Source organism: Erpetoichthys calabaricus, chromosome 9 (genome assembly GCF_900747795.2).
Source record: "Erpetoichthys calabaricus chromosome 9, fErpCal1.3, whole genome shotgun sequence".
NCBI lineage: Eukaryota > Metazoa > Chordata > Cladistia > Polypteriformes > Polypteridae > Erpetoichthys > Erpetoichthys calabaricus.
In genome coordinates, this window is record NC_041402.2 from 164,182,627 (window position 1) to 164,194,811 (window position 12,185).

The window sequence follows — 12,185 nt, forward strand, 5'->3', positions numbered from 1 at the left end:
GATACATACTGGACCAAACTAGACAAAAGACAACTGGTATGGAGCATGTAATACAGCAAACTTGATATAACTTGTTTGAGGAAGATAGCTCAGTTTTTTCAGAAGGTAATTTGTTGTACATGGGTTCTCGCGTTTACAATGGATAAAACTGCTATATTTTCCAATGAAAATTGTAATTTTAAGACATGAAAATCAATTTTTATTTTCCATAAACACACACACACACAGACACACATACGGACACCACACTAAAATCAACATTTCTCAATGTTTTGAACATTGTAGAACCAGAATCTGAACTTAATTGGATATTGAATTTTTGACCTCATCACCAAACTTCCATTTATATGGAAATAATAAAAACGTTCAGCTCAGGAAATGCAAGCTTACAGTACATTAATGAATTCTTTCTACAGTAGATTCTGAAAAATTCTGAACAGATCATTGTAGTGAGAATATGATTTTTTCCAGTTTAGGAAAATGTACTGCAAGAACATCACTTTTCTACTGAGTAATAGAAGGTAGATTGGGGCAAGTAATCATTTAAGCTTGCATATTCATATTCTGCTTTCAGAACACATGGAACCACATTTTTTGTAACCTGTAAAATGTATTTATAAAGAGATGTGGGAGGGTTAATAATGACAAACAACACAGGGTATTCAAGCGCTTGGTGATGTCTTTGATGATGGAGGAATCAAGACATTCTAGTTACTTAGGTCTGGATATTAAATTTTGTCTGATTCCTCCTTCTTTTTACTTGAGCTGCTATCACTTTTTAGGACATTGAGTCCCATTAACCTTTCCCCTTCCCACCCCACCCCTTTTTTCTTTTGCACTATCGTTCTCATATAAATCCAAACCGGTACCCTGATCTCCTCCTGTTGTTTTTAATTGGCATCATGATCTCCCCAACACTCACTCCTAGAGCTAGAACTCCATTTTTGAAAAGCATTCAAAATTCTTTAGAAAATATTGACCACCAGCACACACAATTTAAAATAATACATTGATTATATGCTACCCCACAAACCGTTCACCTAATGGGCCTAGCTACTGATCTTATAAACCATCTTTGCACCTTAGCGCCATTGGAACCTTCCTCTACATGTTCTAGAACTGTTCCTCTATGGTTTCTCTTTGGTCTTATGACACTTTCCTGCCATATCAGTCTGTCCTCTCAAGTACTACTGGATTTTTTCTCCTTATCTTTTTCTTCTCTCAAGCTGAGACTTATAATATTGGCTTCATTGACAGTAAAGTTACTGTTAGCCTCATGCTATAAACTATAAACTCTTACATTTAGAACATTGTAATTCAGTTACTTAAGGACTGGGCAGTGATAATTTTCTTCCTTTCTTCTCATTTACTTGGCTGAGTGGTGGCTCTGAGGCTAGGGATCTGCACCACCAATCAGAAGGTTGCTGATTTGAATCCCATAAACGCCAGAAGTGACTCTGCTCCATTGGGCCCCTGAGCAAGGCCCTTAACTTGCAATTGCTTTGTCCTGGGTATGACGTTAATCTGCATTCAACCCTTCAAGCAGGTCTTCCAATTTATAGGGAAAAACTTGGGGGTTGGTGGCAGGATTGGCACTCCAGCCACTGTAAAAAACCTCACGCTGTTCCAGTATGATGCTGAGGTGTCACCTGTTGCATGGCTACACTCAGGTCCCAATCCAGGTGGTTTGTTGTGTGGTGGGCGTGGCAGTGTGCTCTAAAATCAGCTCTCAACCTTCTCGTTTATGTCTTTACTGGTAGAGTCACCTCTAGTGGCATGCACTACTGGTTTCTATTTGACCACTAACTTGAGAAACAAGATCTCAGCATAGCTTTGTAGTGGGTGGGCATCATTACTATGGTTTGTGCTTAATATAATAAATTGTGTTTTTATATTTCATTGTTTTCTTTCTTTTCCATACAACTTGTATTCAGTTAAATGTATATTGCATTACCTTGTTTTATTTTGACAAGTAAAAATTGATAACAAAAATTAAAAACACTACAACAACAACAACATTTATTTATATAGCACATTTTCATACAAAAAGTAGCTCAAAGTGCTTTACATAATGAAGAAAAGAAAAATAACAGACAAAATACAAAATTAAAATAAGACAACATTAGTTAACATAGAAAAGGAGTAAGGTCCGATGGCCAGGGTGGACAGGAAAAAAAAAAAAAACTCCAGAAGGCTGGAGAAAAAAAAATAAAATCTGTAGGGGTTCCAGGCCACGAGACCGCCCAGTCCCCTCTGGGCATTCTACCTAACATAAATGAAATAATCCTCTTTGTAGTTAGGGTTCTCACTATAGTCAACACTGCAAAAACGAGCAATATGACCATATAATAATTAGGAATCATCAGGTAAAACAAACTGAATTGGAATGCTCTTTCACAGTGTCATAGTAGCGTGTTTGAAACCCAGCCTGCTTACTGTATCCATGGAGTTCAGACTTTCTCCTAGTGGCTCCCTGCAGGTTTTTTTTTTTTTTTTTGTTACTTTATTTTTCTACCATATCCAAAAATCAAGTGTGTTAAATTGATTGGCGACTCTAAAATGATTCTTTAAGAGTTAAGTATAGGTGTGTGCGTGACACTCCCCCTACCCCGTCCACGTTTGGTTCCTACCTTGGATTAAATGCATGTTGATGAGGCCACTGCTCTCCATACCTGTCTTTGTATTAAATGGGTTTCGAAATGTTTGGTTAAATTTTACCACTGTTGATCAAAGCTTACTTTTTTCGCTTATAGATTCAATGAAAAAGATTTACCTAACCCAGCAGAGATGCACTCATTGACACGCACTCTCATTATTTCTGACTCTTCTTGAGCGAGCTTTCAGTTTTAATGCGCGTTACACTCGTTTCATTACGGTAGTAGAAGAGCTCTTTTTTCGTTTGTAGTCGCCGTGGAGAATGAGGTGCGGAGGTTAGGGCGGTGCGATTACGGCAAACCTCCGGAACTGCTCGTCGAGTTATGTTGGAGATCCTAGAGAAACGCTTCGTTTGTGTGTAGTTTTTTTTTTTTTTTTTGGCTTTTGGCTCAATGACATTTTTATCCTTTTGTCACTTAACTTCAGCAAGAAAGTCGCGTATCGATGTTAATATTCAGTTTGAAGAATGCGCACAAAAAACGTCTTTTTGGAATTGCGCTGCTCATCCTGGGAATTATTATATACAGGTAAGTGAAGATCTGGACAACTTAACGCAGAGCGATTCCTGGCGTCCTTCTTCGATGTGGCCACACGTGGGAATGAGGACAGCAACGGTGATGACTGAAAGTTATTCAATAAATTATTTTAATTGAGTAGTTTGTCAGAACTTGTAATTGAACAAAAGTTCATTGATAAATTTCAGGAGCGAGGACCGTCTGTATGTACGAATTGACAAGCATTCAGCAGAATGCCTGGGGTTTAAGGGACCTTTAGGCGTCGTTTGTATATAATGGGCTTGTCAATCTGACGAAAATCGAAAAAACTGAACGTAGTCTTCATTTTTACTGGAGTTCGCCTGAAGTTGTTAAAATCGGGAGTGCCGAATTTTAGTAGATTAACAAAACGCCAATCAGGCAGATTTATACCGTACGAGTAAACCTTTCATCATAAGGTCGTCAGTCCCAAATGTGAGATTACAATACATAAAAAAAGCTAAAATGTTACAGTTAGCAAGGTTTTTTAGTATTGGCATGTCCTGTCTTTTAAATGTATCACTAGCCGACTGCATACATAAACGCTACTCCACTGAGAAGGTCATTGGAGTTGACAGTTCGTATCTGCAATGTACATCAGATTGTTGCATGACCATATTGTAAGATAACTGCATATTTACCTGTATGATATGTTCGTGTGGGTGACCACCGGGTGCTCCGATTTACTCACACAGTCCAAAGACTTGCAGGTTAGGCGAAGTGGTGTTGCTAAACTGGCCATAGTATGTATGTGTGTCATGTGTGTTGGCCCTGTACTGGACTAGTGCCCTGACCGATTGTGCCAGCTTTGTGCCCGATGATTGTTGGGATTGGCTACCATCGCCCGGCGACTCTGCCCAGGACATGCGGGTTAGGAAAGTGGATGGACTAGAAGTAAGTGAATATATGTGGAGTGTACCTTCTAGATGAGATCGCGCACAAGGTAATATTGGTTTTCGCCTTCCATCCATTGCTGCCAGAGTTACATGCTGGACCTCTGACTGGTTAAGCATCATAGATGGTTGAATGCTATAGATATATAGAAACGTAATGATTATAATACGTGCTTTTTATATAAATATGTACAAGTCATATATATTTATTTTAACCAAATATATATCATACTTTACAGTTGAAATTTATTTTCTCTGTTTCCTTGAGCTAATCGTCGTTTTATTAACAATTAGCATAACTCGAAACCCCAGGCGTTCCTGATAAGTCAGCTATTTTACCTTTTGACAGTTAGGGTGCCAGAAAAAAAAAAAAACAGTTAAAATCTGATTAAAAAGTGTCCAGCAGCTGATGCATGCATGGAAGAAACAATGACACATGTTAAGGTGCTATAAAAATATCTTAAAATAAATGTGCCATGAAAAAAGATGTCACTATTAAAAAGGAATTATTCTCAGACCTTCATACTGTACTTCACAGAAACTGTATGCTGCTATTTGAATATATATTGTTCACATTTTATTTGCTGTATAACATTGTGTGTATGTATATATTTACTAATGAATGTTTATATGTACATATGAATATGTTTATACATTTATTCTGTGTATATGTGTGTGTGTGTGTGTTTGTATATGTACGCTGTATACTAGTTTACGGTTTCTTCAACACTAAAATTCATTTTGGTTGTGCTTCTATCAACTGTGTTACTACCTCCCAAATATAATGTGTATATTTATTTATTTTTATATATATACAGTACACTCTTAACAGAAGTGGTTCTAAAATGGCACTTTGCTGAATTTTGTGATTTCCTGTTGAACTCTTGCTTCCTAAAGAGCCATTTTTTCTGTCAGGGTTTTTTTCATGTGCAGTTGTTTTTTTGCGCTTTAAAAAGTTTCCTAATATGTGGGAAAAACAAAGGCTTTAATGTGTAGTAGGCAACCAAGCAGGATACTAACAGATCAAGAAAGCCCAAACTTAGCCTGCGTTATTGTATGTAACAGGAGTCCTTTTAAGGTCATGGAGACACTGGAATTTCACTGATCTGTTATAATCTATTCATGATTATTTATGGAGACTGTTACAAGTCTAAAAAAAAGTTTCTTTTGGACCCTTCATGTGGATGGTTGTTTTGGGATGCAAAACTGAGTTGTATATGGCATAGTACTGAAGAGCAACTGTGACACTTTTGCTTTTAAGAGTGCATGTTAGTATATATATATGTGTGTGTGTGTGTGTATATGTATATGTGTGTGTATGTATATTTATGTATGTATGTATGTGTGTGTATATGTATATACTATATGTAAAAGTTTCCATGAGACAAGGTTTAATAACTTCTTGCCCATTTTAATGCTAAGACTGGACACTCAGTTGTGAACTGATTGATATTTGTGCCTTTTGCTTTGTTTCAATACTTTCTTGTGAGTGGAGGCACTTGAGGGCGCTCTTTATAAGGCTAATAAACAGGTTTAGTGTAGTATTTCCTGTTTAACATCCATTAGAGAAGTTTGGAGGTCCAGGAGACTAAGACGAACGCCAATAACACACTTCAGTTTCGGTTCTTCTGGCTTTTAAAGCTATTTAATTTAACACTGACTTCCTTGTAACTGGAGTTGGTATTACATCCATAAAAATGTAACTCCTTAATATTCTGGTGTCAGAGTGTTGGTGAAAGATTTGTAGGTACATTGAATAATTTTCTGTCTGCATCTATTAAACAACAACAAAAAAAACTGTATAGCCTTTTGTTTGCTTTGGGTAATTTTTAGTGATTTGCAAGCAAAAATCTGGTCACCTTGTTTAGTGATTGGCTCATGTTTTCTTCTTATAACGAATGAAGCTATTTATCAAGTAGGGGTCCTTGCTTTGGGTGTGGCTTATTTGTTACCTATTGTTTCCATAGTACCCTCCACATAGCAACAGAACAATTACCTGCTGCCTTTGGGGGCCTTAATCTAATTCATTGTTATTTGCTGTCCTTTTCAGCGGAGTAATTACATTAAAAGAGCTAAATACAAGTCCTGCAATTTTAATTTAAGCAGATTTAGTATAGAAAAATGATACTTGTTGATATGAATCTGTTTAATATTTAAAACCACATCAAATTAAGAATATTTTATTTTGGAGTAAAAGGAAGTATAAAGGAGTTAAGACTTTGTAGTCTTCTTATAGCTCACACAAATAAAAATCCCTGAAAGGAGATACAGTTAGAAATACCATTAAATATATTTACACTGCCATTCTCCCTATTATAGCATAAGGTTATATATAAGTTTGGAATCATTTTACAGTTTTTTTCTACAATCAGAAGGGTACTGTCAGTGTTTTTTGTGACACATTTCATAATATTGTAGTTGTGGAGCTGGCATGGTATGTAATGCAACTATTTCACCGTGGTTTAGGACACAGTAATGGTTCTCAATTATTTCCATTCTAAACTTGGCCTGACGTTTGATAACAATGAAGAATATCCAGTATCTATTTTTATTCTCATTATTCAGGTTAATTAGTTAATAATGCTATAAACAGCTGGTCACATCGTGATGTTTTCGTAACTTGAACTTGGTGCATTGATTTAGTGCTCACAGCTGAAGACTGCTAGGATTGAATTTGTACTTTGCACATGTATACACGATTTTTTTCTTTGAGCACTCAGGTTTTCAGCCATAGTCCATTTTTCAGCCATATGTGAGGTTGATTATCTATTTTAAGTTATCCTTCTGTGGTAGAATAATATTGCCCTATTCATGTTTGGTTCCAGCTTTGCATTCAGTGATGCTGGGATATGTATTAGCTACGTGTAACCCTTAAATATTAGGTGGGTTCAACAACAGATGGATGCTAAAATGATTCTTTCATATTGAAAGACTACTCCACACAAATGGTACATTTTTTAAATATGTTAGTTGTAACGTTATTTGTAGTGATGGACAAGAAAAAAATGTGAATCTCTAATTTTCATGCGGAATAGAGAGAAAAAAAGATTATAATATGCTAGCTGAAATACCCAGCGTTGTCCGGGAGGAAAATAGTGTTTTTTTTTTTTTAATTGTTTGAGAAAAATGTAATTAAAAAAAAAACACAACTTTACAAATAAAAATAAATTGACTAACAATGAAGACTCACTGATGTGCTTGTCTTGCGGTCTTGTATGTATGTTATCATCCAGTTGACGCTCAGAACCAGCCAAATTTATTTATTTTTAAAAGAAACGGGTGCGGTGGCGCTCAAACATAAAGAATACTGGCAGTCACCTCCAGTTCGCCCTCTGGTGGTTGTTCCGAGTGTCAACTGGATGATAACATGCATACAAGACAACAAGATCAAAAGGGGGTGGGTTAGGGTTGATTTCACCCTACAGTATTTTTAGTCGACCTATGAGAAACATGTGTACCAGATTTCATAAAAATTGCTCCAGCCGTTCGGAAGTGATGCTGGAACATACATACATACACACATACATTGACTTTTATATTTATCTATTATAAAAAAAAAATCTTGGTGAAAAAAAAAGAAAAAATAAACTTGTTACTCGTTTCACGAAATCCACATGTCAATTACCAGTTGTATGCTCAAAATGAGCAAAACACATGCATTTTTTGCTAAAATATTGTTAAATAGGTAGGTATTTCTTGAATTCTTAGCATATCAGAAACAGGAAAACCCATTCTCATAATGTTGCGCTTTTGATTTGAAGACAGGACTCTTGATCAATGAATGATGCAGAGAGGCAGACCTTCAATTTAAATCCTGCCTGTATCCTTTTTTATCTGGATCTTATTTATTTTTTGTATGCAAAAATATATACAATATATAGAGAGATTTAAAAATATGTAATATATTGAATAACTAATTATTAATTACTTTAAAATCGTTTCTTATAAATATATTATCCCACGTTGGTTGAGAAAATGTTCAGTTTATAGTGAACCCTGACGTTTGATGAGTGACAAGGTTGCAAATAGATTTGCTCAGTGATTGTGTTGCCATTGTTTAAAAATGAGGGACAGACAAAATTAGGCCAACACTAAAAGCCCTACCTTATTTTTCCATTCCACCCCCCAAAAATGAAAAAAATTACACCAGAAAAATGTTGAAATAAACAGAATTTATTTCAGATTACCAAAATACAACCAGAAAATGTAATGTACCTATTCACCATTGTCTTTTATAAAATTAGGCACTCTTGAGCCTTGATGTGTTTTAGAAATGAAGCAACTGAATTTTCTACTGTGAAAGATGGCATTGTGATGGCCTTAATTATTTTCTCCAAATTATAATCCGTTAATTAGCCTTTAGTTAAAAAACTTGTAAAAAGGCTGTAAATTAAGTTTGAGTGTTTATTGGGAACCTACACCCTTCTGTAAATTAATTGAAGCAAACTCTGAAAACAACATAAATCAGTTTTGATAATTTTTTTGTTATAAATAACTAGGGGGCTTCGCTCACCAATCCCTCTCCCTGCGCTACATGCCAATAACTTCACATCTCTGCCGCTCATGTATGTCGATTTCACTTTCACCAAACAACAAAACTTTTAATGCTTGCGGATACACCTCTTCATTGGGAAGAAACACTACTTTTCCCTGATGGCAACATGAATTAGATGGTCTACAATTCTCCTACTTAAAGTTTAGAGCCAAACAATATCTACATGCTTTTGTCATATCACCTGTGTCTAATATATATATCTCTTTTTGCTTTTACCTTTTTGTCAATATCGTATTGAATTTTGATTCCGTGTTTGGAATTACATCGTGACGCAACGTATAACTGAGTGAATATCGTTTCTTTCTCTCTACACGAAATGTGTCTGACAACAGTATTCACACAATTGAGAAATGATTGAACCGTGTGCATGGTTGTAAATGTTTTAGATGTGGGCGGGTCATTTCCAAATCTCTTTGCATAAAGTCTTGTCTCGTGGGGCTTGAAATTTTCTTGTGTGATTTCACTTTCACCAAACATCAAATCTTGTAAATCTTGCAGATGCGCCTTTTCATTGGGAAGAAACACTACTTTTCCTTGATGGCAACATGAGTTATATTATCTACAAGTCTCCGAATTAAAGTTTAAATCCGAACAATATATTCGATCTCTTTTCACTGTTCTGTTATTTCACCGAGTAATAATTTCCGTTTGTTTGCACTAATGTGATTTTTTTTCTATCATTTTTTTTGAGACTTTCGAATTTTCATACTTCCATTATCTCTAACCTGCTCTGCATGTGTATTGCGTCAACGATTTTGAATTTCTTTATGACATTCTACTTTGTCATCTACTCTTTGTCTTTTATTTCCTGCCCCGGGCGTGGTTAAATCTCTTGGCACAAAGTCTCATCTTGCGGGACGTGAAAGTCACGTCTCCTCTCTCTTCCCAAGATTTTCTTATCATAATAGAACAATATTCATATACTTACAGTACATGATATGACCTCCTTGGCTCTTGCAAAGCATCTGGATGCGATGTGGCATGGAATCCTCTAATTTTGAACAGTCTTGGAGGATTTTGGGGTCTCTGTACCAAACTTATATTAGGGCCTGAATCATCTTCTCCATGGTTGTACAGTCCATTTGAAGTCATTGCTTATAAGTAGACCACACATTTTTGTTGGGTTCAGACCAGGACAGTTTCCAGGCCACTCCAATATGTACATTTGATTTTCATCAAAAAATTTCTTCACTTGTTTCGATGTGCGACAGGGGGCCAGATGTTGTTGAAAAACACCGGATCCATTGGGAAATAGCTTGTTCAATTCTGGAACAACTTTTCTGCAGAGAAATTTAATGTATTGTGGTGAGCACATCATGCCCTCACAAAACTTAGACAAATAAGTTAAAAAATTGATTTGCTTAATTAGGTTTTTTTAAATGTAATATTCATTTTTAATGTTAACATTTATTGTAGTAGAGGAAATCAGAAAGGGAGCAGATATTTTTTCATTGCAGTGTACATTTATTGTATCAGTTTCAAAACATAACAATGTCACAAAACATTGTGTATTCCTTAACTAGTTTATAGTAGTATCAGCATTGCTCCAGGGAATGGGTGGTGGTGCGCAGAATGCTATTATTTCTGTAGCTAGAAGTTGAAAATTTTCTTCTTAGTTTCTGTCGTAGTACAGTGGTACCTCTGGTCGTGGACATGACCCGATTTGGTCATGACCCGAAAGTAATTTCCCCATAAGATTTTTATGTAAATACAATTAATCCGTTCCAGACATTACAAACTGTATGTAAATATATATATTTTTTAAGCACAAAAATAGTTAATCTATACTAATTAATAAAAGGCAAAGCCCTCACTGACTGACTGACTGACTGACTCATCACTAATTCTGCAACTTCCCGTGTAGGTGGAAGGCTGAAATTTGTCAGGCTGATTCCTTACAGCTTACTTACAAAAGTTAGGCAGGTTTCATTTCGAAATTCAACGCGTAATGGTCATAACTGGAATCTCTTTTTTCACAATATACTGTAATGGACGGCAGCTCGATGGCCGTGGGAGGAGGAGTTGAGTGTCACGTCATCACGCCTCCCACGTAATCACGTGAAAAGACTGTGAACGCAGTAGGGACAAATGAAGGAGGAGCCGCAAACAGCGAAGAACAAAAAATTCATTAAACAATTGAGAAGGGAGCGAAACAATAAGAAGCGAGCGAGTGAAGCATACAAGCATCTTCATAAGGGAAAAAAGCACGGTGTAAAACGTAAGTTTAAATTAAGTTTATAGAAACGCTCCCGCTGCGGATTGCAATAACATATTCGCGAGATAAAAGTTTAATGAGAAGACACGAGGTATAAACGAACCACACACCGTAGCGCAACGTTAGGGGCTTCACCTCTGGCGCTGACGTTCGAGATTAGATTCCCGAGAGCGGATGCAGTGAGTGTGTACGCCTGATGAGTCCAGAATTAGGGAGAAACACGTGTCGCATACTTTTTGCATTATTTGAAAGTAAACTGTTAAAACCATTCTATGATCTGCTTCTCGCAACTGAAAGACGGCACATGGCGGATGTTAGCCGACTTGCTGACCGCAACGTTAGGGGCTTCAACTCTGGCGCCGCAAACAGCGAAGAACAAAAAATTCATTAAACAATTGAGAAGGGAGCGAAACAATAAGAAACGAGCGAGTGAACCATACAAGCATCTTCATAAGGGAAACAAAGCACGGTGTAAAACGTAAGTTTAAATTAACTTTATAGAAACGCTCCCGCTGCGGATTGCAATAACATATTCGCGAGATAAAAGAACACAGTAGGGAGAAATAAAGGAAGAGCCGCAAACAGTGAAGAACAAAAAATTCATTAAACAATTGAGAAGGGAGCAAAACAATAAGAAGCCAGCGAGTGAAGCATACAAGCATCTTCATAAGGGAAATAAAGCACGGTGTAAAACGTAAGTTTAAATTAAGTTTATAGAAACGCTTCTGGGAAAAGAAAGAGGGCACGTGGCGGACGTAAGGCAACTTGCTGACAAACCACAAGCGTGACCTGGCAGGTAACCACACATACAATCAGATTGTGATTCAGAAAACGAATGCCATGAATGTAATTACCACGATCTACATACTGTCAAATAAACGAAACACACGCCGAAGCGCGACAGCTGTGAAAAGGGAGCTTCACAAAAAACAGATCCTTAACAAATTGTTATTGGTATATTTTCCATCCGTTTAAAAAGATTTTCTTCTTAATAAAAAATTAAAAGCGGTACTTCGCCGCAACGAAGCGCGAGAATTTGGCTATATATATCTGCTCGCAATTAAAAGAGGGCACGTAGCGGATGTTACAATCAGATTGTGATTCAGACTAGGAATGCAATGAATGTAATTACCCCGATCTACATACAAGGCGAAAGTCTTGCAACATTCAAAGATGATGTTTTAGGATAAGTACACCATGGAACATAAAAGAGCTTATGAAGCCTTGAACTGAAAAAAGCAAGATCTCAGAGATCGTAAAAAAAAAAAAAAAGGAGGTAATGTCGTTTTACTCGCTGTAGATTTTAGTCAAATGTTACCAGTTATTCCACGAGG

The 12,185-nt window shown here is 36.5% G+C and overlaps 1 protein-coding gene across 1 annotated transcript in view; it reads left to right on the forward strand.

Annotated features, from left to right (window-relative positions):
- Window positions 1-2,901: 2,901 nt before the first annotated feature.
- Window positions 2,902-12,185, forward strand: part of LOC114658232 (beta-galactosidase-1-like protein 2) — a 112,131-nt gene continuing 102,847 nt past the window's right edge. The window contains exon 1 of the mRNA XM_051932136.1: window positions 2,902-3,182. Coding sequence (XP_051788096.1) covers window positions 3,100-3,182 — 83 coding nt within the window. The 5' untranslated portion in view covers window positions 2,902-3,099. The remainder of the gene's footprint in view (window positions 3,183-12,185) is intronic.